Source organism: Nanorana parkeri, unplaced genomic scaffold (assembly GCF_000935625.1).
Source record: "Nanorana parkeri isolate BGI_ZX_2015 unplaced genomic scaffold, ASM93562v1 scaffold1137, whole genome shotgun sequence".
Classification (NCBI taxonomy): domain Eukaryota; kingdom Metazoa; phylum Chordata; class Amphibia; order Anura; family Dicroglossidae; genus Nanorana; species Nanorana parkeri.
In genome coordinates, this window is record NW_017307405.1 from 109,895 (window position 1) to 135,880 (window position 25,986).

The window sequence follows — 25,986 nt, forward strand, 5'->3', positions numbered from 1 at the left end:
CAGTAGAAAAAGAGAGGAGAGAAGGAAGAAAGAGAGGAGGGGGAGAGAGAGACAATAGAAAAAGAGAGGAGAGAAATAGGGGGAGGGAAGAAAAAGAAGAGTGAGATAAAATAGGGTGTAGAGCAGAGGGTGGAGAGAGACAGCAGAGAAAGAGAGAAACAAGAGAGAGGAAGAAGAGACAGAGGCATGGAAGAGAGGGGGAGAGAGAGAGACAGCAGAGGAAGAGGAGAAAAAGAAGAGAGAGAGAAAAAGAAGGGGGAGCAGAGAGTAGAAGAGAGACGTTGGGGGATAGAGAGAGGCAGCAGATGAGTGTAGTAGTAACCCTGGGATGGTATGCATTCTTAGCACAGCAGATGGCAGCAGAAAGCCTTGATCCGGCTTGTAGAAATGAGAAGTCAAACGCTAAAGAGAAGAAAGGAAGGAGAGGTCTGAACACTGGATTTCTGTGCTAGATCTTGGTCCGTGTTTGGGATTTTTGGTGGTGATTTGGGATCAGTGCACACGCTTTGGGATTTGGCTCTCTTCTTGTACTGCCGGGAGATTGTACATTGGGATCTATAGTATCGCCGAGCTGTGCAGGTGCTGAATCTGACAGCAGCCCTAAGAAAGTGCAGCTACGCCTAAGGAGCTGTCCAGCTACACTCCAGAGCCCGTCCGGCCGACTCCAGGAGTAGTGCGATCACACGATGGGCTGCTGTACTGGGCGCTGCACATTGATCTTTATCTGCACTTTACAGATGGTGAGTAAAGCCCTTCCAGGCACTTTTACATAACCCTCCCGTAAGATGAGCACTGAACTTGCTTCTGCTATCTCAGTTGGGCTGTCTGTCGCTTTGTGTAGTAAAATGGCTATTAATGTTCAGATTGCTGGATTGTCTCTGCTGCTGTATTTCTTCCCCTGTTCATGCAAGTGATGATATATTACACATTGATCAATTGTCAGGGCTTCGTTCCTATGCCATGCTATGATCTGATCACTGAGTGGTTTTAGGTGGCACTAGGTGATTTGACACTTCATGTGACTAGGGGCTATTACTGCCAGTGTCTGGGTGCTATCTACATGCTGCTGAATTACTCTGTCCTGAGAGGGCTATGTTAATATTCCATACTGGACATCGTTAATAATGAATTGTGTATATGTCACCATGGGCTGCTATGTATTGCTTCTGCTTGGGTCTAATGTGCAGGCTGCATTCCAGTGACTCCCTCTGTAATGGGGCTATGTTAAAAGATGGGTCTCCCTTTGTGGTTTAACACATACAAATGTACATCTTCCTTTGTCTGTGCTGGAAAGATGCAGTTGCCTGGGAAGGAGCTGTCACTTTGGTGATAGTATTGTATCATTTTCTCTCTGTCAACCAACTAGTTTGCATAAACCTGACAAAAGAGAGATGTCATTTTTCCTGCTGCTGTTCACAGCTACATTGTTCCCAGGCTGCGCTGGAATGGTCCTGAAATTGCTCTACAATTGTGTTATTGTTCATTTAACTAAAAAGGGGGGTGAGAGCGAGTAAAATGTTTTAGTTACTGTCAGTGTGGCGGTTTGCAGTTGTGAATCCAGGCACAGTATTGTAGCATAGTACAACTTCCCAGTTCTTGTTCATCTGTTACCCAGAATATTCCCAGTGGAGCACTAAGGTATGAAAATGTGATGACAAAGTTCATTTTCATTCAACCTAATGTACATCTTCTGTACGTGTGTAAAAGGGCACTAAATCTAAATGATAGCTTTGATTGCATTAAAGAGCTATTAATAGCATTCCTTCAATACACTGACACCAGTTTCAGAGTAAATCAAAACGTGAAGCATGTCTGAATCCAAATCAATAGCTTGCCTGTCCTTAGATGTGGTGCATGCATTTGTTTTCATTTTTCAGGCTTTTTCCTTTTATTTTTTTACCAGCTGGACCTGTGAATAATATACTTCCTGTGCCTGGGTGGCTACGCTGACTCCTCTACTGTATCTGTGGAGGCAGTCATGGGTGTCACTAGGCTACCCTCCTGATCTGGACTACAAATTCTTCTTCCATTGTATCTATGGAGGGAGCCATGGTTGTCACTAGGCTGCTCTTTTGATTTGGGCTACAAACCCCTCCTCCTCTGTATCTTCGGAGGGAGCCATGGTTGTCACTAGGCTGCTCTTCTGATTTGGACTACAAGTCACTCTTTCATTGAATCTATGGACAGAGCCATGGTTGTCACTAGGCTGCTCTTCTGATTTGCACTACAAATCCCTTTTCCATTGTATCTATGGATGGAGCCATGGTTGTCAATAGGCTTCCCTCCTGGTTTGGACTACAAACCCCTCCTCCACTGTATCTATGAAGAGAGCCATAGTTGTCAATAGGCTGCTCTCTTAAATTGGCCTACGTCTTTCTCTCTTCATCTCTGTTACTTGGGGCGGGGGCACCGCATGCAAGGAAGTTAAGATTGTTTGTGCTGCCAGATCAGTTCACCGGAAGAGACAAGGACACAGCATTTATGGCAATATAACCAGGTATTTTCTGTAGGTGTTGAAAATGTTCTCAGCCTAAAAAAGGAAAACTAATGCAGCCACTACATCAAAGGACAACTAAGCGGCAATATATTCATTTTTTGTTTTTGGGGATAGATATATATTAAAGGGCCAGTAAACATAAACTCCAAAATGATGATGAGTTTGATGGGCATACCAGAACTATTGTCATGAGATGAATGTGGAATTGTGAGAGGAGATATTCTGATATTCTCCAGCACACAGTAATCCAATGAAATAATATGTTCTGGCAGTTGTCTGTATGGCTCCTTTCACCTACAATGTCTGATTGCACCATAGAGTTTAAAGGAAAGCTGTAGTGAGAAAGCATAGAGACTGCTATTACTGACCTCTCCCTCTAAAAATGCTTTTTCCCTGGCTGTCATCATGATCCAGCAGGCTTCAGTACTTTCTAAGTCACCAACCTAGAACAAGCATGCAGATTTGACGTTTGACTTCACACTGGCATTATAGTTCTTCATACTTGTTCTTGGTTCTTGAGTGGATTGGTGCCAGAGATATCCAGACAACCAGCATTTTCACAAGGAGGTCAGCAATGGTAGCCTCCATATTTCTGTAATTAGTCATTACTTTTTATGATGTTAATGAGCATTTTGTTACTGTATATATTTGCAAATGTTATTAGTATCTATATTAAATAAAGAAGCTTGTAGTCCTGGTATACTGGTCCTGAGTGGAAGATATTTCCCATACACAGCAGACATTCTATTACCAATGTTGATGTAGAACATCTTTTATTCTGAAATGCCTAACCCTCCACACAGGAAGGGTAAATAACATTTCCATTGTCTCAAGTTCTGTACACAGAAGAATATTTCATTTTAAGTAAATAAATAGGTTTTCTCCATCTTATAGTAAAAGGCGGACACTGCTTTATACCCATCTGTGGTGAATAAAATGAAAGGGTTGCTTCACATTTGTACATTATTGGCACAGTAATTGCCGGCGATACTGCAGCCAAAAAGCATGATGAAATCTCTGCCATTATAAAGCGTCACTAAAGACATAAAACAAAAATGTAATATTTGCTTCAGCGTACCATTTTAACATCCTTCACCCTCTATATTTAAAATTCTATATCCATTTAGTCTCCATATATACCTTTAAATAGATGCTGTAAATTCACAAAGTGTACATTTCCTGTATGCATTTGTCCACATCTTATTCTGTCTTCCTAATATTCTTAATAATCCTAATATTCTGATAATATACTTCCATTGTAGTCACACACGCAGCAGCACTGTACTCAGAAACTAGTACACAGTTTTTTTCACTACTCCATCATAGCTCCGCCCCCCTCCTCCCTAATATCCCACTATGTCATTGATTGCTAGGATCCTGTAGACTGGTAGCATCACTGGTTACTAAGACACTTTTGGCCCACTAAACCACTGGTTGCTAGAACACTGTTGGCCCACTAAGCCACTGGTTGCTAGGATACTGTTGACCCACTAAACCACTGGTTGCTAGGACACTGTTGGCCCACTAAACCACTGGTTGCTAGGACACTGTCAATCTACAGCATCACTGGCTGCTAGGACACCATTAGCCCACAATGTCATTGCTTACTAGGATGCAGTCAGGCCACAGTGTCATTCATTGCTATAACACTGTTGGCTGCACAGCAACATAACAACCAGTAACGATGTATGGCCCAGGAGCTAAACATGCGCTAAGGATGGAGTGTATGGACACTCTAGTCCATGTGCAACCAAAACCATGGCTCATAGTGACAAAATCATGTACATGTTTCCAAAATGTATGTGAATCTGTTCTAAGTAGTAGGGATTGACCGATTATCGGATCTACCGATAATCGGGGCCAATATTTAAGCATTTTTTAATTATTGGTTAAATGTACCGATATTACCAATAATAAACACTGTACAAATACCAATAATAAACACAGTAAAATTCGCACACAGTGGTTGCTGCTGCCTGGCCAGCATCCCTCGATCAGCTGATCGAAGGAACCAGTTAGTAAATCTACCTAGAAACAGTGCTGGCAGCCTTAGAGCACGTGTATTCGGGCGCTGTCAGAATACAAAGAAAGACAGCAGATAGCAGGGGAAGTCATAACCAGCCTGCTATTGGCTATTTCAAATTGCAATAGCAGGCTGGCTATTGCACCCGCCCACTGCCTGCTGGCAATCAGCAGAGGAGTGGACCTGAAGGTAAACCTAACTACTGAACCTCAACAAAACCCTCACACTTAAACTTTAGCTTAACTTAAACTTTTTTTTTTAGTTTTGTATAGAATGGGGATAGGTTAGAATCCTGGTCAGGTATTTACAAGACAGGAAGTGATGGGAAATCTGCAACAGAGAAACTGCCAACAATAATCTAACTGAGTTTCTAGCATTCCTTCTACCTTTTGTCTGTGTTGCTGAGAGTTTCCCTCACTTCCTCTCCAGGTGACACCCTTTTGCTCAGACAGGAAGTGAATAAAATCTCTTCAATGGAGCCTTCAATGGCAGTAAATCCTGACAGGGTTTCTAATCCTTCTACCTCTATACAAAACTAATAATGTGTTTTGGCTATATACACACTTTAAGATTATTACCAACTCTGACCTCTAAACTTAACCCTTAGTCTAAAACCTAAGTAAAGTAGTTCTAAAGCCCAGTGTATTTAATCAGATATACATCTGTATAGGTTCAAAGAGCACATGGCAGTAAAGGATTGTTCTTAGCAAAATCCAGAATAGCTCATCTTTTGACAAATTTGAGGTTTCAGTTGGAAAGCGTGCTTACAGCATCATCAGGAGTCAGCTGATTCACTGCTCAGGATCACATGTCCCAGCATTTATTGTGCAATGCCTGTATGCTCCTTTAAAAAATATAGGGGCTGATACTGGCTGTGTATGTAAGGATGGGAGCATGCATGCACAGTTGGCTCTGCTGGGGATCCTTAGAAGCCTACTAGGTAAATACAACAAACACAGGAAGGCAGGGCAGTGATTTTGGGACCAGCCAAACAAGGAGGAAATATATATTTTTAAAGAAGGAGAATAAGCATCAAGTGTGAAAAATAAAAATTTTGAAACAATATTCTCCTGGTGTATGGCTAGCTTAAAGCTTATTTTCAGACAAACAAAAAAAAGTGCCTGTGCAGTGGGGCTACCCTTGCAAGCATTTCGGGTTTGTTTAGGAACTGGAGTAAAGTATAGTAAAGTATATTTACTTACCTGATCCCCACTCATGCCGGCTCCCTTGGGGCTCCTAGACCGCTCCCCTTCTCCCCTGGGCTCTAGGGAACGCTGATGTCATCATGTCTAATGCAGGTTCTATATACCTGCATTAGATGTAAGGATGCTGAGGGACATTACACCAGCTGGAATTGGAGGTGGAAAAGAGTACAATGCTGACCGGTGGAGGAGCGGGGATCGGGTAAATAAATCTGCTCCAGCCCTTAGACAAAACACAAGCACATATCCCTGGCAGTGCAGGGGTAGCCCTACTGCAAAGGTACTTTTTAATTTGCACAGAGATGGGCTTTAAGCCCAAGGAAAGATTTTTTTAACAGTACTATGGTAGAATTGAAGACTTCTTACAATCGATAGTTGATTACAAGGGACACTATATAAGAGTAGAACTCTATGTGCCTATCCCATGAGAACAGTTTGATTTCTGGGACTCACAATCATAGCACACAGCTACAGCATTGTCCACTCATACATGATGAATAATACTGGGTACATCAAGAAAGTATAAAACCCTTTTTGTAGGTGGAATCGTGCTCAGTGGCCGGGTTTGCTTTCTTACGGCTTTGTTGTGACGGCCATTGACAGCAGTTCTACAGTAATGGGAAGGCTCAAAGGCACGTAAACATTTTTGGTGTAAAGCTGCACTAACATTTGAAGCCCATTGCTTTCATATACTTACACAGGACGATGTTATCACTTTGTTTCTCTGTGTCACCTTTGAAGAAATGCTGAAACTCTCTACTTTCATCACCTCCTTTGCTGTAATCTTTATCAATGATTCCCACCTGCCTGTAGCTGCGAAGAAGGTTTCAATGACCATATTGCCTGCTTTACCTTGTATTCTTTTAGAACCAGCACTTATAAATCCCACAAACCTTTTCATGTTCCACCATGGAATTCAATGATTAATACCTTGTACGGAAACTCTGACTTACTGCGTTGAACTATAAAGCAAGGTCATGGTATTTTAGAAGCAAACTGTAGATTTATATTCCTTTTACTTAAGGTCATTTGAGTTCTAGCTGGAAAGTACTTATTGCTAAATCGCATCCGCTCTTTTTAGTATCGTTAAGAAAGATTTATTCTACTTTCCATCCATAGCAAGGCCTATCTTATGTTAAGTAGTACGGAGAAAACAGCAGAAATGCAGTGTTTTGTCTGAGTATCAGACGTTCTACCTGCTGCACCATTATTGTTATCCATTAAAGCTGATCTCTAGGAAAATATAAAAGACACTAATTCCTTCATTTCTGCATTTATGAACACATTATTAAGGCCAGGTTCAAATCACTGCGTTGTGGTAGCACATGCAATGCCATGCGTGTAACTGCAATACAGTACTGCACCATGCATGCATTACTGTGTTAAGGTGCCATTTAAAATAATCCACATCACCCTAAAGTAATACATCTGCATTACAGCACATTGTCATGTATGATGTTCTCAAATGAGGACCAGATGCAGTTTTCTGTGTGTTGGGGTGCATTGGCAGCCCATTCAAAATTAATGGCCTTCCAATGCACAAAACACTGTAATGCACGCATGTTTATAGGCAACAAAATGCACAATGACGCACCACCCAAGTGTGAACCTAAACTAAATGCATTTATTTTAAATGTAAGCCACACTATCTAAATGTAAGCCATGTAACCAAATACTTGAATTTGACCAGGTTTTAACCCTTTTGTTGCCCGTGTACAGATTGGGAGAGGGAGAAGGAGCACAATATGAAAATCAGTTGTGCTGCAGTGCTAACAAGAAGCATGACAATAGGAGGAGAGAACAAAGAGACAATCTTTTCAGTCTTCTGCATTTCCTTCACTGTCCCACATGGCATGGAACTCTGCAGATGTCACACACTGGTTCTATATACCGAGATTGATGGGATCTATGATTAAGCCCAACGGGTGAAATGCATGAGGGGCTGAGGATCAGTGTGGGGTTTTGAATCTGTGTGTTTACCATTGCTTCTTTATCAAATAAAAGATTTTACCCCGGTGGAATCCCAGTGGAGTGCGGCATTTGTAGGACCTCTATATACTGAGTGACGGTGACCGTCAGTTGTTGCCCCCTGCAGGAATTCCCCCCTACCCTGTCTGTTCCTCCAGCACTCATTGAAGGGACAGACAGGGGTGGGGTGGGCACAGATGGCAGTGGCTCTGGAGAGACAAAGCCAACTGTTAATCAATCAGCTGGGTGGATCCTGCGCTATCAGCATATAGTGGGCTGTAGGTCACTGTATGCTGACTTTGGGTCTCAGGAGATCCTTAGTAAATGTACCCTGTGACCCAAATGACGAAGACAAAGCTAAAAAGGGGGTTTGGCTTTAGTTCTCTTCTGAAAATGGTTTGTAGCAACATTTTAAAATGTAGTTTCTTCTTAAATGAATACATAGCTGTTTGTTAATGTGAGAACGTTGATACATATGAAGTATCGGACTCACAAGAGTACATTACATTTGCTGTCTCACATCCGGTTGGGGATTTGTAAACAAAAGGGTTCATGTGAGTTTCTAGGTGGGTTGAAGGGACCTGTGATAGATGCAGATGAATTCCAATGTTACAGTTGCTTGGAGATGTCTTGGGAACCATTGCTCGAGTTTGTCACTGAGGATGTATGGTATCTTCTACAGAATGTCACAGGCCTTCACTAATTAAAGATATGATCCTATAAACAACCATAATTCTATGATTGTGTATGGTACTGTATACTGTACATTAATTTTAATACCTCCACTAGTAGCTGCAATTCCCGTTATTTCCATCCATTTTTAGAATTATGTTGGTTACATAATTTAACAGATAAGACAACCTGGTACATTGTATTGAAGTATTGGGATCTCCAGCTGTTCTTCACAATGGGCACATTTTTTAACCTAATAGATTATTTTCCAATTGTTAACAATGTGGTTTCATATTCTATGTGCAAAACACTACTGAAACACCGTCAAGTTTACCTCATTTGAAATTATTTTTTGCTATTGATTATACATTTTGCAGTGACTATGCATTTGATTTTTATTTTAGACATATCATCATATTAATCAAATTAGATTCAATAATAACCTACAACTGTTTAAAATTCATTTAACTGTTAAAGTAAAACAATTTAAAATAGTCTTCAGTGTAGATGTAAATCCTGACTGTATTATATTTAGTTTGCTTAAGTGTTGTGCATCAAAAAAAATTCTGAATAAAATACTTATTTTTACCTTTTTTTTTATCCTTTGTTGGATCTCTCCTACAGCCTCTTTGCAGCCACTTCCTGTCTTCATGTACTCCATTGATGACTGCATTACATTTCTCATGGCAAGTTGCATAATGTGCCTACATAATGTGTAGTGAAACAGCCACCATTGGAAACCTGTGTGACAGGGTGACAATGTAAGAGCACAATTGGGAGACAGGAAGTGCCTAAACAAGGATTCTAATGGCAGGATCACCTGACTTCAAAAGAAAGACTGAAGATAACATTTGATTGACAATAAAATTATAAAGATTATATGAGATTTTAGTGGTTGGGTTTACATGTTCTCTACACATTTAAACCAAAGAGGATTTTTAAAATGGCTTTTTTAGGTATAGGCAATGTAAGGTTCGGTGAGAACTGTGCCATTGCAAAGTATTTTGTGTTCCCTTTTTAGTTCTTTCTGATTCTCTTGTCTGGGGCCACTTTCTGCAGAGCGCCAGAGCACTAAGCCTCCATTCACACCTGTTTCTCGAAGTGTGACAATGCTCAACATGTACATTCAGGGCAGCCATCAGAAATTTTGGGGCCCCTTACTCGGCTTTAGGCCGGACCCACCGGACCGCCACAGGGCTTACTGACCTGCTGGACCCAAAGCTAAGTGACCGGCTGGATGCAGGGCTGAGTGACCCGCTGGACGCATGGCTGAGTGACCCGCTGGACGCAGGGCTGAGTGACCCGCTGGATGCAGGGCTTGGTGACCCGCTGGACGCAGGGCTTGGTGAACCGCTAGACGCAGGGCTTGGTGACCCACTGGACGCAGGGATTGGTGACCTGCTGGACTCAGGGCTTAGTGGCCCTCTGGATGCAGGGCTTAGTGACTCGATGGACTCAGGGCTTAGTGACGCGCTGGACTCAGGGCTTAGTGATGCGCTGGACTCACCTGAGAGTGACCCTGCAGAGCTCTGAAGGGGTTCTAAGGTAGGCTGGTCAGGGCTGCATCCCCCTCCCTCCTTCCTAATTCCTCTTACCTGCACAGCAGGCCTCCTCTGCCGCCAGACTGGCCGGAAGTGACGTCACGAGCAGCGTCGAACCTAACAATTTTCCTCCAAGCAATCCCAGGCCTGTGAACAAAATGAAGAATTAATGAGTGTCCATCTTGGATGTGGAAACTTTCACCATAGAGGTTCTTGTCGTGAGGGCCTACAAGAACCTCTATGACCCCAGTGGAGCCCATCACAAGTACCGTGGCAAGCGGAAGAAGGCCTAGAAAGAAATTAAGTGTTGTTTTCCCAGAATGGGAAAAAACAGGAATCAGAGACATGGAAGATAAAACCATATGATGTAACAGATGAAACTGTTTTCCATTGGCCAAGATAAAAATTCCTGAAGCTTGAAAACCACTTACAAAATGCGACCGAAAAAAGTGGCAAAAACTTTAAAAAACCCCGTAAAATCGTCTGAAAACGCTGACACTCAAGTGAGAATGAGGCTTGGCTCTGTTTGAGCGCAGTAGGAAAGGGGACAGACCCAAGAGAAGGAAAATCAGAAGGAGATGAATGAAAGGAGAGGAAAAATAACATAAGGGACATAATCATTATGTTATACTTCAAGCCCACAGCATTTCAGTCCAGGTGTCTGGGGCGGGGGGGGGGGCTGAACTTCAGAATCTGGAAATGTCCCTTTCCCAGTGACTAGCTTAAAGTGACACTAAACTCAGGAGTTAAATCTTGAAGTATATTAACTATCAACAAAAATGTATCTTATTTGTGTATCACTCGGCTCTAGAGCCTCAAATCATCTCTAAATTGGTGCTGACATTGTCCTTCCTTCTAGAGGGGGGCTACTGTTGTTCCACATAGTCCCTGTGTGTGTTGTTAAGTAGCCACCGCTCCAAGCTTGCTCTCGTGATGGACTACGATCTCAATACAAATTGGTAAACTTAACATGAGATTGTAGTCCATCACTATACATTTTTGTTAATACTTAAGGTACTTGAATGCATTTTTGCATTTGCAAAATGCATTTTAGTGTCACTTTAAGAATGCACTCAGGACCTTTGTTTGTTATAAAATCTGATGTCAGTTCCAGAAGTGTAGGGATATTCTCATTTGCTTCATATTGTAGTTGCACATGCAACAGGATCTTAAGGGTCATCAAATAACCATGAGCATGCACAGTGTGCACAGCAGGTTATTTTGCAGCACATGTGGATCTGCAACGATGAAATGCCAATAAACTCTAATAAGAAAGGATTTGCTGTGCTCTTTCCACACTATTGGTTGATTTCACTGCCACTCGATTTTCTGCAATAAATTCCAGTTGTTTACTTTGCAGACATCCCTCTCCTCACTGTTCAGGATTTATAATGTATTGTTGCCAGAGGCAGAATCAACCCGGAGACTGACAGCAATGAGGATAAATACAGACTGTGGGAAAGAATATGTTTTGATTGGGACACAGTAGGGAATATGAGCAGCTCTACCTATTATCAGCTCTTAGCAATCTACAAAATATTCACTCCTTCAAAGGGGACCTCCAGTCTGGATGAAATTTGCTAGTTTATTTAGCTAATATCAGGTTGGGTGTACTTGCTCTTTTTCACTGACTTTGAGCCAAGCTACATCACTGATCTGCATGTACTGCCATAATGTAGGTTGTAAATGTCTTCACTGCAGATGAAAGCACCTTCCTTTAATGCCCCATTCACATTTGCAAATGGAGCCTGATCGCATGAGTCTTTGTGAGACTCACGTGATCATCTGTGGGCGGGAGGCACTGTACAATACAATGACAGCTGCTACCACCCTCAGGTCCATTCATATGCATAAAAGTAATTTTTGATAAAAAGGTAAATATTTAGATACAGCACAAATATATATATATTTTTTTTTTTTCACAAGGCCTAAACATACTTTATGAAAATAAACATAAATATGGTTGTATTATTCTTTTTAGAAGTGCAACTAACATTCACCATGATTTGTAATCATGTAAACATGATGAAGAATGAATGTTTATGTCTTTAAGCAAATGGAAGTCCATTGCCGATCAGGACATATTACAACACAGCGGGCTCTTAACTATCTCCCCTCATTCACTACATTGTCACCATCTGTTTCCCTGGAATGTGCTATGGCATCAGTTATACAAAATCAATCCTGGATGCAGAGCCAGGACACGGTGTCCAAATGCAGCTAACATACACACACATTGCAGTTGGCATTAACAACTAGGTTCTCACTATGTGGCATAAGCCATAGACCAATACAAATACAAGGTAACAATTTCATGCCTTAGGAGTGCTTATGTACATTTCACTGTTCATACATTGTGGCCATTATGTTGAATTAGTGTATTTATTTTTATTAGTTTGTGAATGGAGTATTGGTATGATATGGGAGTAACAAGGATATTATGGACATGTATGGACTCATCAATCCTGATGCAGACAGGCCCTAACTATGCCACATACATTCTTCCATTTTGTACCTTTTTTGATTTCTCACGGGGCCATCTGCAGAGTTCTCGTTTCTCTTTTTCTAATAAACTTTTTTTTTTTAAATGGACACAAGCTCCACCTAAAACTGTGTATAGATCTATAGATTTGAATTAGGTCTCAATCATTTGAACCTTAGAATTGGGAACTTTGCTTTCGGCATGTAGAGGAGATCTCCAGAGGAACTTAATCCTGGTTAGGAATGAGCATGTTATTTTGGCAAAATTGATTTTGCAGCTAAAGCTACAAATTTGGTAATCGCAGAAACTCTCCGTTTCACTTATTGGGCTGCTTAGGTAAAATGTGCTTAACAAAAATAAAAATCTACTACATCTTGGGGTTTTATTTTTGGGTGTATTTAGGGTAGTTTAGTTTATTTCATTAAGGGCCCATTTATAATATGGGGTTCATTTATAGAAGCTGGATGGAGGCCATTTGCATGGCACTAGTGCCCCTAGATGGCACTGACGAGTGTCGGAATTTATACTAGCCAGCGCCATCTATGGACCCTAGTGCATGGGGGCTCATTCATAAAAGTTCTGCCGGGAACCCCTATGTGTGTCATCAATGTACATGCCAAATCAATTCTATAATTCTTGTTTTGCCTAAGGAGCTAAAAAAAACAGTTATGCTCACCCGAACTGCGATCCCGGCTGGCTCCTACTCTGCTCCACGCAGCCTGTCTTCTCTTCTGCTCCAGGGATGGTATGTCCCTCAGCGTCCTCATGTCCTATACACAGTGTATAGAACGTGATGAGTCTCAGGACCTTAGGCCGCTCTAGCAGCAGGGTGAGCAAGGCTGAAGCCACCAGTCTAAAAGCAAGTGGTTTGGGTGAGTATAACTCTGTTATTTTACCTCCCTAGGCAAAATGAGTGAGTGGGGCTACCCCTACAACCACAAGGGGTAAGAAGTGATTTGCCCCAAGTTCTGCTTTAACACACAGGCATGTCTGTTTTGGTGCGTTGCAATGAGGTTGCATTGCTCGCCACTGTAACAGTGCGGTGGGGTGTCATTCCAAATGTGAATACATGTGAATCTGGCCTTAGTGTTCTTCATCTTTGTGTTTTAACCCTTCTTTGTGTATTTCATTGTTGTTTGTGTACATTTTTATCTTACTTTGTTCCCATTGTCTGTGTTTTTTCTCTGTGGAAAAAAGCCAAAATAAAGAGGCTAATGAGGGGGCATTTTTGGGGGCACAAGGACAGGTCCAGTGTAGTTGAAAGGAGCTTCTGTAACCTTTAAGACCCATTTAAGCTCATTGCACCCTCATTTTTGCCTTCCCTTTTGACTCCAATGCAGTTCACGAAAATGAAGTAATTTTTCCAATTTTGGTAGAAATAATGGGGCAATTGTAACACCCCATTTTTCTCATCCCTTATCCTGTTATTTCATGAATTTTATCATCGTAACCCCTGGCCTGTCTATAATTTACATAGATTCTGGACCTGCTGATTTTGCTGGAATATTAGTATGATACCTCTTTTCAGTAAACTGAGATGAGATATTTTACGAAAGGTTGCTTACTCACCATTAAAAGACATCTGTTTGGTGAAGACAACATCCTTGTGGGATGGCTACACAGCTATTTGTTAGCATTGCAGCCAGTTTAATAACGTTAAAGACATAAACAGCTCTTCTATGTGTTGGGAAGGCTTATTGCACGCAAAGATTTCCTAGTGTGTGTTGGAAATCAGTGTAATTGTTTAGAGACAGTTGTACTCGTATAGCGAACATACAGAGAGAGTCATATGATCACTTGAAGGGTCATCCTTGTCTTGGTGGATAAGCACTGAGTCGAAAGGTGCGGGGGATTGGTGTGAATCCAGTTCACCAGAGTTTCCCTAATTCAGCAGAAAACTGTTCCTGATATATCCCCCCCAGGCCCAATCAATTGTGACAAGGGCATTCCTGTCTCACAGCTACTTGTTGGGAGAGGGCAGGGAATATCCCTGCTGCAAATGATTGACCAGCAGGAGGGTGTAAGCAAAGCTTTGTGCATGCTTTGGCAAACTCCAGTGAACTTGGCTCACGCCAAACCCCGCACATTTCTGCTCCATATCCAAGACAAGGAAGACCCTGGTATTGAGTTAGAACATGGGAGATGTTAATGTTATGAGTAGGAAAAGAGGAAAATGTATCAAAGGGAAAATATTTAGGGTACATGTTATGTTCTACATTAATGTGGGTTGCATTAAAGAAGCTCATTAAAATTAATGGGCTACCAATGCACAATAACATTCTGAAAAATTTACCTGACCCTTTTTTGTAAGGCAAGGCACTACCTACATTGCAGCATGCTACTACACAGGTGCAAAAGTTGTAAATGGGCCCTTCAACTATCATGAGAAACATTGAGGGGAATTTACTAAGACTAGATCAGATATAATATGGAACAGTGTATGGCGACCATTCAGACTTTTTCTTCTTTTTCCATAGAAAGGAAATAATCCATTCACCTTATGCATACTACAATGTATAATCCACTGGCAGGTCCTGGTTCTGTGGCAGTGTGAAGTATGGATGGGAAAATTCTCTTACTGACATACAGTATCTACCTCATGCAGCTTTTGAGCAACCTCAACCCCTTGAGGTTGTTCAAAACCCCCGCAAAATGATTGAGCTAATCAAGGCAACCTACCACAATCTCTGTCATACAGATTTATGTATATACATTGTTGGTGGTAGGTTGTGTTCATGTTTGGTCATTTTTGTGATATAAATCTGGTTGAAAGTATTTTAAAGCTTATCTAACTGCTAAAACAAAATATATATTGGAGCTTACCAGTCCCTAGATGTGGTGGCTGGATTAGTTTTCTTTTTCAGGCTTTTTTTCTTTACCTAATTCTCTGAATAAAACGCTTCCTTTTCTTGGGTGGCTACACTTACTCCTCCACTTTGTCCACACAGGCAGCCATGGTGGTCACCTAGGATTGGCTACTACCATGTCTGCCTTTGTTCATTTTCAAACCATGGAGAAGGGGGAGATTAGTAGCATACAAAGGAAAGATAACTTTGTTTGATGCATTGAGCTCACATAAAGTGACAAGGGCACTGCATTTCTGACAAGATCAAGAGGCATTTTCTGTACCTGCCTGAAAAATTAAAACGTATGCAGCCAGCTAAGGCACCTGCATCTAAGGACTGGTAAGCTGCAATTTATAACATTTTGCTCTTGAGTTTAGTTATCTTATAAATTGTCACAGAACGTGTGTGCTTATGACCATCATTCGCATAAGCCTTCCCTGTGCACAGGTCTGCTAAATGCCCTGTTCTTATTCATGCATCATGAGGAGCAGTGTCTGGGCAATGTCCCTTAGTACACAAGGTGAGAATAAAAAGTGTGCCCACCTTCATCCCACACCAGTTGCTTATTCATGCATCATGTGGGGCAGTGCCTGAGCAATGTCCCTTAGTACACAAGGTGAGGATAAAAAGTGTGCCCGCCTTCATCCCACACCAGCCGCTGATTCATGCATCATCAGGAGCAATGCCTGGACAATCTGCATTAGTACACAAGGTAAGGATAAAAAGCGTGCCCCCCTTCATCCCACACCAGCCACTTATTCATGCTTTATCAGGAGAAGTGCCTGTAGAATATCCCTTAATACGCAAGGTGAGAATAAAAAGTGTGCCCTCGTCATCCCACACCAGCTATTTATTCATGTTTTATCTGGAGCAGTGCCTGGACGTCATCTCTTAATACACAAGGTGAGGATAAAAAGTGTGCCCACCTTCATCCCATGCCAGCCACTCTGTGTAGTCCATGTACACAACTTATTTTTCCCTATATACTCGCTTCCCTGCTACTTTTTTATTACAGTCAAATAACAGTCAAATGCAGACATCTTTATTAGGTTCTGTGCTTAACTTTATTCAAACCATGTTTCTGCCTATAAATTATGTATAGTATTCTTAGATTAGAAATCTAGTGTTAGAATATTTGGATCCCATCTGTATTTGCCTGGAATGTGAATAGAAAAAAGGGAGACATGATAATTCACTGCTGATCCTGGATGCAGACTAGAAGGTGTATTGCTTTGCTGTACAGCTCTGTTGGAGTCCCTAAACTTGTGTAAGTTCTTTCTTTAAAGTGCAACTGAGAACACAACTTTTTAGATTTGGATAAAGTAGTGAGGGATTATAATGCCTGTCAGGTTTTTATTGCTGTCTGTGTCCTGGTTTATCACTGAAAGTGAAAGAAAAGGACACATTTTGGGTTGTCACCAGAACAGGAATAGATGAGAAATCTTCCAATTGGGACACTAGTTCTGCTGACCACAAGGAATTCCTTTCTCTTTGGAGGGATATCTTCTCACTTCCTGTTGGGGTTATCAGACTGGAAGTGATGGGAAATCTCCCCAATAGGACACTGATGGCAAAAAAGGTTAACAGGGGTTATAACTATCTTTTACTCTATCTAAAACAAAAAAAGTTTTGGCGTCAGTTCTACTTTAAGAGATCCAAGGCACCAGAAGAAGGGTAACTGGTGCCGTGCAAAGAAAATACAAAACGGTTATGATGAATGTTCTGTTAGAAACAGGATACAGCTTAAAGCTCATATGAATTGCCCTCTGGGGTACATGTAGGACTGAGTGAGAGCCAGTATAGGCACTAAACATGCAAGGCTGACTTGTTAGAATAAACATGATTCAGAAGTCTGTACAGTTATATAAATTTAAGTCTTTTTATACTACATAGTATATGTACCGGTCCTGTTTAGATCATATAACCTAGCAACAGCACATTGTTTTAACACCCAGTATATCAAACCACATTATTTAATTTCACCATAGTACATTACATTAATACCATTACCGGCAATTATATCATTATAGTACATCGAGCCACAACAGCACACAATATCATGTATATAATATTTACTTCAATAACAGCACAATGTATCAAAGCACAAGAACATTGTATATCATCTAGCACAATTTTATACCATCACAGCAGACAATTATATCACATAGCAGCATATCCCATCAGGCACTTGAATATTTTTTATTAATCGGCATAGTATATCACCCAGTAGCACCTCAAACCCCTGCTTTCTCCCTCCACACTATTTTACCCTACAATAGTACCCCCTTAGCAGCATTGTACCTCCACAACATCAGCTTGCTACTCCAACCCAGCAGCACTTCACTGTGTCCAGCAGCAGTATAAAGGATAAGGGCACTTTAAAAACAAAGTGCACTTATACTTTAGGCCCCTTTAAGTTGACATCACCGCTCCCTCAATCTTTATGCACAGATGCATACATACCGAGTTCTGATGGGCCTGGCCTCTGCTCCTTCCTTACATCCTGTGGTGGATGTCTCCCCATTGACTTCTATGTAGGCTAACCATATTTCCTTGAGCCAAAAACAGGGCATTGGGATGGCAAAAATGGGATGGTTTTCATATTCCGTATTCATGAAAAAGTAAGATGATAACAAAAGTTTTATGACAATATAATAGATGTGTATATCATAAAGTTTTGGACAAAATAAATTATTATGCTGTTTCAGATTCGTAGGCAACAAGCCAAAACTGCACATTGAAGAAAAAAAAATGTGCGGTGGCCATAACCAGTAGGCATCTGGAAGGAGGGAGCTGTGATCTCACCTTAATGGGACCTAACGGATAAGTGCACTTATTTTTAACCCACCACTGCTGCACTTTATACCCAAATCACTGCTTTGCCACTGAGCAGCCATTTTCAAAACTCCCCCATAGCACTTTAACTCCTAAGAAACAATGTACACCTAGCCCTGGTTAAATTAGCACTGCAACAAACCTAGCAGAAGTTGATCTCTTAAATAGCACCAGCAGTCTCATACGACAAGGTCTGAGTAGGGTGGGAGTGGGGGATATAATGAACCACATCTTGAGCTGAATACAGAAATGAAACCTATAGGAAGATACTGGCATAGGAGGCTTATTGTATCCTTATTTCACACAGTGCTGGTGTGCTTCAAGGGTAATGGGGTGGCTGGTGCTGTGCAAGCATGGTAGGATTTGGTTGCTGGAGACATGGTACCCCTCCTCTGCTGATACACCCAATACAGGCTGCTCTTTTGCCTATCCTTTATCTTGGCTTTGATAAAATAATAGAATTCTCACAGCCTCCATATTCTGCAAAGCGTTTTTTACTACACAGTTCTATGCCATGAAAGGACTACAGTGGCTACAGGGGTAGTATTCACCATTTCCCTATGGAATTCCAAATCTGTACAGTCTGAAAATAATATCTTTCCCAGCTGCTTATATGCTTCTATATTTTCTCAAGGCATATTGCAAATGGCATAAAAATAGAAGACAATATAATGCTTATAAAGTTTTTAAATATACCAATAAAGTACCCAAGATGGATGATGCCATCCTTAGAATGAGCTGACGTGGCTGCATTCTTTAAATGTTCAAATAAAACAAAAAGTGTTTATGGGCTTAGTACACAGATCCGCCATTTGGATGCAGCATGTGGCTATTTGTGTGTGTTCCTCTAAAGATATGTATTGTCAGAGGGTATAGTAATGGAGCAGGTACAGAAATGCTTATCCATTCATGTGGAGATGAGCATCTGGCTGCTGGTATGGTCAGATAAAACCCGAATGAGCTTGTTAACGATACAGACAAATCATTTCAATAAAGATGTTCTGTTTTACTGGCATGGCCCAGGTGTTATGTATTTTACACTGTAGAGGAAATATATCACACGGACCAATTCTACAGAAAATTGCTGTGTACTTATATGCAGTATGTTCTTTATTATATAGTGAAGGGTGAGTGAACTCCAACAAAGCCTTGCTTTATGCCTTTAAGGATTTTCTGGGTTTTATGACTTATTTATTACATGCTAGCTTTATAGTAAAAAACGTCTCACTTTATACATTATATCCATGGCTGAGCTGGATTCTTCATGAATATCAGCAATTGGCCCGCTTTTCCCATGAGGGAACACATTTTTTTTTCTGATGATGCTCTATTTCTTTTTCTCTTGCATTCTGCATAAATGTCTAGTCGGTTAATTTTTAAAGTGTGTATTTGTAAATAGAGTAGGGAAAGATTAGAAAAACTGTCACTTTTTTTTATTGCCGTTTGTGCCTTGTTAAGCAAATTAAACAGTTTACAGGTGTCTCTCAATTTAGAGTTGAGAGGAAATTAACACTGGTAAAAACTGTCTAAAAGGGGGCCTCCTCTCAAGAGATGTTCTAACTACCTGTTATGCCACCACGACAAGAATTGAAGAGAAATCTACCCAATGGGACATAGACAGAAAAAAGATAAACACAAAAAAACTGAGGTTTTTAAAGCCTATCTCCAGAGATACCCTTGCAGAGGGGCTACTTCCATATTACAAGGGTTAACTGCCCCAGGATATTGGCGTAAAGGACTTTAACTTACCTGATCCCTGCTTCCCTAGCAGCCGGCAGTCACCTCATCTTTTCTACGCTCCAGCTTTTGGACTGTTCCTCAGAGTCCCTTCATTGTAGGTGATGACTGATGACGTCTGGCCACCACAGCGGAGGTGGGGGGTGGGTGATCGGGGGAGGCTGCGGCCTCTGATCTTGTAGCCTGTGGGATCAGGTAAGTAAAAGTCCTTTACACAGGTCCCCTAGACATAAACAAGCAGTGCAAGGGGCTGCAAGGGAGTCTTTTTCCCCCAGGAGGTTTAAACTATTCTGTACGTGAAAGAAAAGTACCCTTCAGTATGTTTAGTCTCTGATCTAGAACTAGTATACAGAGAAGAACTTCTGACATTTTTCTGATGTTCCTGATCTTTATTCTTGTTCCGCGTCAGTGGAGCCACTAGCTAAGCATAATAGGAGTATCAGGAGTTCAGCAGTGGTATACTTTAAAGTGGCCCTTGCTATTTCTTTTGGTATCCCATCTAACAGTATCTGTGCACAGAGGCTGATGTGAGCTCTTTATTGATTTCTCTCTCACAGCACTCTAGCAATCCCTAGGTAGCAGCTGTGAAAACAGTGTAAAAATTGACATTACCTTCAGAAGTCAGATCTGCAATCCCTATGTACAGTAATAATAAAGTACATCTGTCTCAGATTTTCTGTTTCTAAACCACAAAATGGTACCAGCATAGAGTTTTTCTCTGTTTAGATGTTGTGTAGTGAAAGACAATGGCCTAGGCCAGTGGTGGCGAACCTATGGCACACGTGCCAGGGAGGACACGCGAGGCCCTTTCTGCTGGCACGCGAGCAAAGGTTCAGGCACCACAACATTAAGGCAGCCGAGTTGTCTAATGTCGGCAGGCGGGCGAGCGAGTGAGCAAGAGGAGAAGGGGGACGGAGCGGCAGGGGGTGGAGACAGAGGGAGATGGGGGGCGGAGATGAGAGGACGGGAGGAGACGGGGGACTGAGCTGCATGATTCTATTTAAAAAAAAAATGCAAATACTGTCCTGTGACTATTTCCTTCTTTAACAAATCGATGTAATCATTGTTTTTAAATATGAGTGTCATATACTTCTCTAAATATATGCACCAAATTAGTCTTTCTTTTCTTAACAGAGCTTTCATTTGTGACAGTATTACTTTCACATAAAATAATTGCTTCCTTTCTTATGTCATCTCTTATCTATCAGTCATACTCATACATGAGGCAGCTGTATGGTAGCTAAACTAAAGATCTCCTGTCTCTATGCAATGTCATTATATAGCTATGTTTAACTCCTCCACTTTGATGCTGTTGTATCATGTACACCATCTTAAAAAGTTCTACTCATCCCTGTCCATCGTATTAGTACTGTGGCTCTTGTTTGCCTAAAATTTTCCAATAGCATTTCCAACTGATGTCTTCAAGGGGCTTTTGTTTTGTGGCTCAGTATGTTACTATATGATACCAAAGTCAATCAATCAACAGAAATTCTGTATGGCTATTGGTCATGATCTGTCAACACTTTAAGAGTTAGAGTTCTAGTAATTACATTGACATTATCAGATCAAATAGGATTTGTTTTAATTAAGTTACATTATATGTAAACCTTAACAATGTTTTTTTCCTTCTTTGTTCCCTTTTGGTCTGTTAAATATACAATCCAAGGCATTTTGTTTTATCTGATCGAGAAAGTGCAAAAAATACCTGTTCACCCTGTCAGAGATCGTGTAAGCTCATAACTTCCTGTAGACTCTGCCTCAGCTGCACTGTTTTCAGTTATAATTATTTACAGTTCTATCTGTGGATTACAAAACACCTCCCTCCATGTTATAGAGATAAGGAGTCCTGAATTTGTCCTTGTAGTCCTGAAAAACTTCCTGTCCTAGGGTGACAAAACAGCTCCTCTATAGATACTGTGAGTGTGTGTTGTCACCCTAGGACAGGAAGTGTGTTACTTACAGACTATCCCGGTAAAAGTAAAGAAAAAACCCTATAAAAGAATATTAGAGACATTAAGGGGTATGTTTATAAAGCAGTAAATGTGACATTTACTGAACATTCACTAAATGTGTAAATTCCTGGTGCATATGTTTTAAATGACAGTTTTTTTTAGTTTTTTTTTTTACCAGCAGTGAATGTTTGATGAATGTCACATTCACTGCTTTATAAATATACCGCTAAGTGTTCTGACCATCTTAAAACATTTACTCCCCATCATTTATACTCAAGGAACACAGTACAAAATGTTGTCATAAATAATATATAGGCCCTAGATTGCTATGTCTGTATGTTTTTTTCAGATAAAATATTTGATAGTAAAGATTCTGACCTACGTACATTTTTGGCCTACTTACACCCAAAAGACTTACTACTTACTTGAGAGATAAAGCTTGGAAACACAGGTGGAATACTGGTTATCATAAGATTTGTGGAGACACAGGAGGAATACTGGTTATAATAAGATGTGTGGAGACACAGGTGGAATACGGTCATTGTAAGATGTGTGGAGACACAGGTGAAATACTGATTATCTTAAGATGTGTGGAGACACAGGTGGAATACCAGTCATCATAAGATGTGTGAAGACACGGGTATAGTACTGTTAATCATAAGATGTGCTAGTGGCACAGGTGGAATACTGGTTATCATAAGATTTGTGGAGACACAGGTGGAATACTGGTTATAATAAGATGTGTGGAGACGCAGGGGGAATACTGGTTATCATAAAATGTGTGGAGACACAGGTGGTATACCAGTCATCATAAGATGTGTGGTGACACAGGTGGTATACCAGTCATCATAAGATGTGTGGAGACACTGGTGGAATACGGTCATTGTAAGATGTGTGGAGACACAGGTGAAATACTGATTATCTTAAGATGTGTGGAGACACAGGTGGAATACCAGTCATCATAAGATGTGTGGAGACACAGGTGGAATACTGCTTATCATAAATTGTGTGGAGACACAGGTGGAATACTGGTCATCATAAGATGTGTGGAGACACGGGTATAGTACTGTTAATCATAAGATGTGCTAGTGGCACAGGTGGAATATTGTATTTTATAAGATGTGTGGAGTCACGGATGGAAAACTGCTTATCATATGATATGCAGGAGACACAGGTGGAATACTTCATATCATAAGTTGTCCTAAAGACACAAGTGGAATATTGTTTATAATAACATGCATGCTGTGAAGTATGGGATCAGTGGCGTACCTAATAACCAAAGGGCCCTGGTGCAAGATTTTATCTTGGGCCCCCCTCCCAAGACAGGATCACACTGGCCCCCGACCCCCCCAGCGGTCTCTAATGTTGCAGTAGCATTCTGGTCTTACCTGAGATCCTGCAGAGCACACCATAGATCCTACATAGCCCACCTGAGACTCTCTATGGTGGGCTCTGCAGGGTCCCAGGTGGGCTGGTCTGGTCATCAGGGTCCCTTTCCCTGTACATCCTCCCAACTCTTCTTACCTGCTGGTGCTGGAGCCCGGCCTCCTCCATCCCCTCCCATACCCATGTAAGAGGCCCCCCAGGCTGCCCAGACCCCTCACATGGGTACCGGCCATACCCTCCTGATGGCGGTGTTCTATCAAAGTTCGTGACTATGTTAGAATGTGTGACAGGTAACGTGGTCACATGTTTTAACGTAATCCCACCCAGTTTTTTTGCGGTGGAATGTGTGACTGCCAATAGGTGAAGCATTCCAGCGCTTTCCCAGCTGTTCCAGGGCAGATTGGCATCGCAAATCGTATGTGCAGGAGAACCGATCTGCCCTGCAACAGCTGATCGGTCCTGAAATGTCACTTCTATCCGACTGCGATCTCACATTCCACCATACTCACAAATTCGTATAGAAGTGACATTTCAGGACAGAACAGCTGTTCCGGGGCAGATCGGTTCTCCTGCACATGCGATTTGCGATGCCGATCTGCCCTGGAACAGATGACAAAGCGTTGGAACTAAGAATATTGGCGTGCATGTTTTCTGGTGAGCATATTTTCTGGTGCGCATCTTTCCAGTGGTAAGTCTAACAATATGTATTACACTGCTGATTACGAGAGGTGTTGTACTGCTGCTCTGAGAGTTTTGTTATCAGGCAAAGCCTAAAAACATTGTCAATATTACATAGTACCCCTTAAAAACACCCTTATGTTTTTGCAACTAACTACCTCCGTTGCCCACTAGAGAATTTAAGCTTATGGGTGCCCATTTTAATTCTTGCGTATTTTTGCCCCATTTTTTTCTAAAAGTGTCCCTGTCTGAAAAAGGCAACGCTCTTATTAATATGTGTTCATGATTCCCAAATGAATAACACCTACCTTTTATGTATTACAATAGTCTGTTGTTGCTATTTCGGATTAGTTCAAGGGCAGGTGCCTACGTTTCCAGTTTTATCAATCTCTGTAATGTACAGCGCTGCAGTGATAGGCCATTCCAACGTTACCAACAGATCCATAAATCTGTTTTACCCAAAGGTCACACAGTATAACGTTCCATCAGGCTTCATACTGAATGCTATGATATGCTAATTTAAAGCATGTCTTTTGCACTAGCAATGAGAATCAGGACTAGAGACACAGCAGTATACACTTAATACCTTTTCTATCCATTATCAAATTCTTGTTGAAATCAGTATGCCTCTATGTATTATATGGATTCTATATTTTCTGTTTCTCTTCATAACAGACATGCTTATAACAACCATGCTGTCATTTGATGATGGTAATATAGAAGATGTCACTCTCATATTAACCCCTTCATGTCCATGGGTGTTTTTAGGAATTTCTTTTTCCATGAACTGCAGAATTGTCATGGGTAGCACATCCCCATGTCCTTCCACAGCCAGGGCTGTCTCTATAGTTCCCCATTGCAACAACTATAATTTAAACATTTCCCAAGAGCATAAGGCCAGCACATGTAGACATAGTGTGGCATAAATAATGTATTAATCAATCAATCTCTTGCCAATAAATTTAACCTCTTTGTTTACTGATACAATTGCACTACTCCCTGGTATCACTTTTCTCCCTACAGATGCTGGCGTCATCTTTTATCATGCATCAGCTTTAGTCAGCATCCTCTTCCCAGAACTATAGGCTGGCCCATAGATATAAAACTACTAAATCCCACACCTGCACTTGTTTATTGCCCCATTAGCAGTCTTGCAAACCACAAATAATAAAGGAAGTTACTACAAGAGCCTGGCTTTTGAGGAGGAACTACATGTTTCACTAGCAGCACTGTTGGGAACCTGAAAAGAGATGGACATGCACAGCTGGGCGGGGGGAACAGAATGCAGCCAGAATAATGAAAACAGGGCATTTCTACACTGAAGTTACATCAGAGCATAGCTACAAATCATGGGGCCCCATAACAACACTTTGGGGCCCCCTGGCTAACTCCCTTTATAGCATTTGGAAGTTTCTACTGTGACAATACATGCCACTACTTGATTGAAGTATGTATCAAGGACAGGCAGCAGAACTGTCATCATAATCAGTACTCTACTAGGGAGCAGTGCTGGGGCAAAAGTTATAGAGAAGTGAGTTAGAATCTAACAGACAGCATTAAACAACTGACAGATGGTCTAACCCTTTATCACTTGTAATATTTAGGGCGGATATGACCCGTAGCCATCCGTATCAGTGAATAAAACTTTATTCTTTTGTTCAAATAATCAAATAAAATGGCTTATATTCAGCAGAATGACAAAATCAACAGGGCTTATCATCAGCAAACACAAGCTTCGGCTCAGCGCCTGTATACCAAGTCCCTCAGGGTTAGAGTCCCAGCCTGCTCACAGAGGGTTCCAGTATGGACACAGGTGCTCCAGCTGTGTCTTGGTAGACGGCATTCCACAGCTTAACACACACAACCATGTGTCCTGCTCCAAACACTCCTCACAGACACCACTAACTGGCTTCCTGTTCCTTTTTAACACACCCCCTGGCTGGAGGGTTAACCCTTTCATTACCAGAACTGGCTGTAGTCAAGGATGGAAGCTCTGTCCCACCAAAAATATCTCTGAGCCTCCGGATTCCGGGACCCATGTATAATTAACAACTCTGGGAAGACTGCCTAGCAGTTTCCCTTACGAGTCCGACCCGGAACCCCTCATCCTGGTTGGCGAGAATCCTGAATACAAGGTGACCTTAACGGGACCACCACCTAAACAAGA

The 25,986-nt window shown here is 41.4% G+C and overlaps 1 protein-coding gene across 1 annotated transcript in view; it reads left to right on the top strand.

Moving 5' to 3' along the window:
- Positions 1-394: 394 nt before the first annotated feature.
- The window catches only part of NKAIN3 (Na+/K+ transporting ATPase interacting 3), a 361,396-nt gene continuing 335,804 nt past the window's right edge, over positions 395-25,986 (top strand). The window contains exon 1 of the mRNA XM_018568104.1: positions 395-740. Coding sequence (XP_018423606.1) covers positions 687-740 — 54 coding nt within the window. The 5' untranslated portion in view covers positions 395-686. The remainder of the gene's footprint in view (positions 741-25,986) is intronic.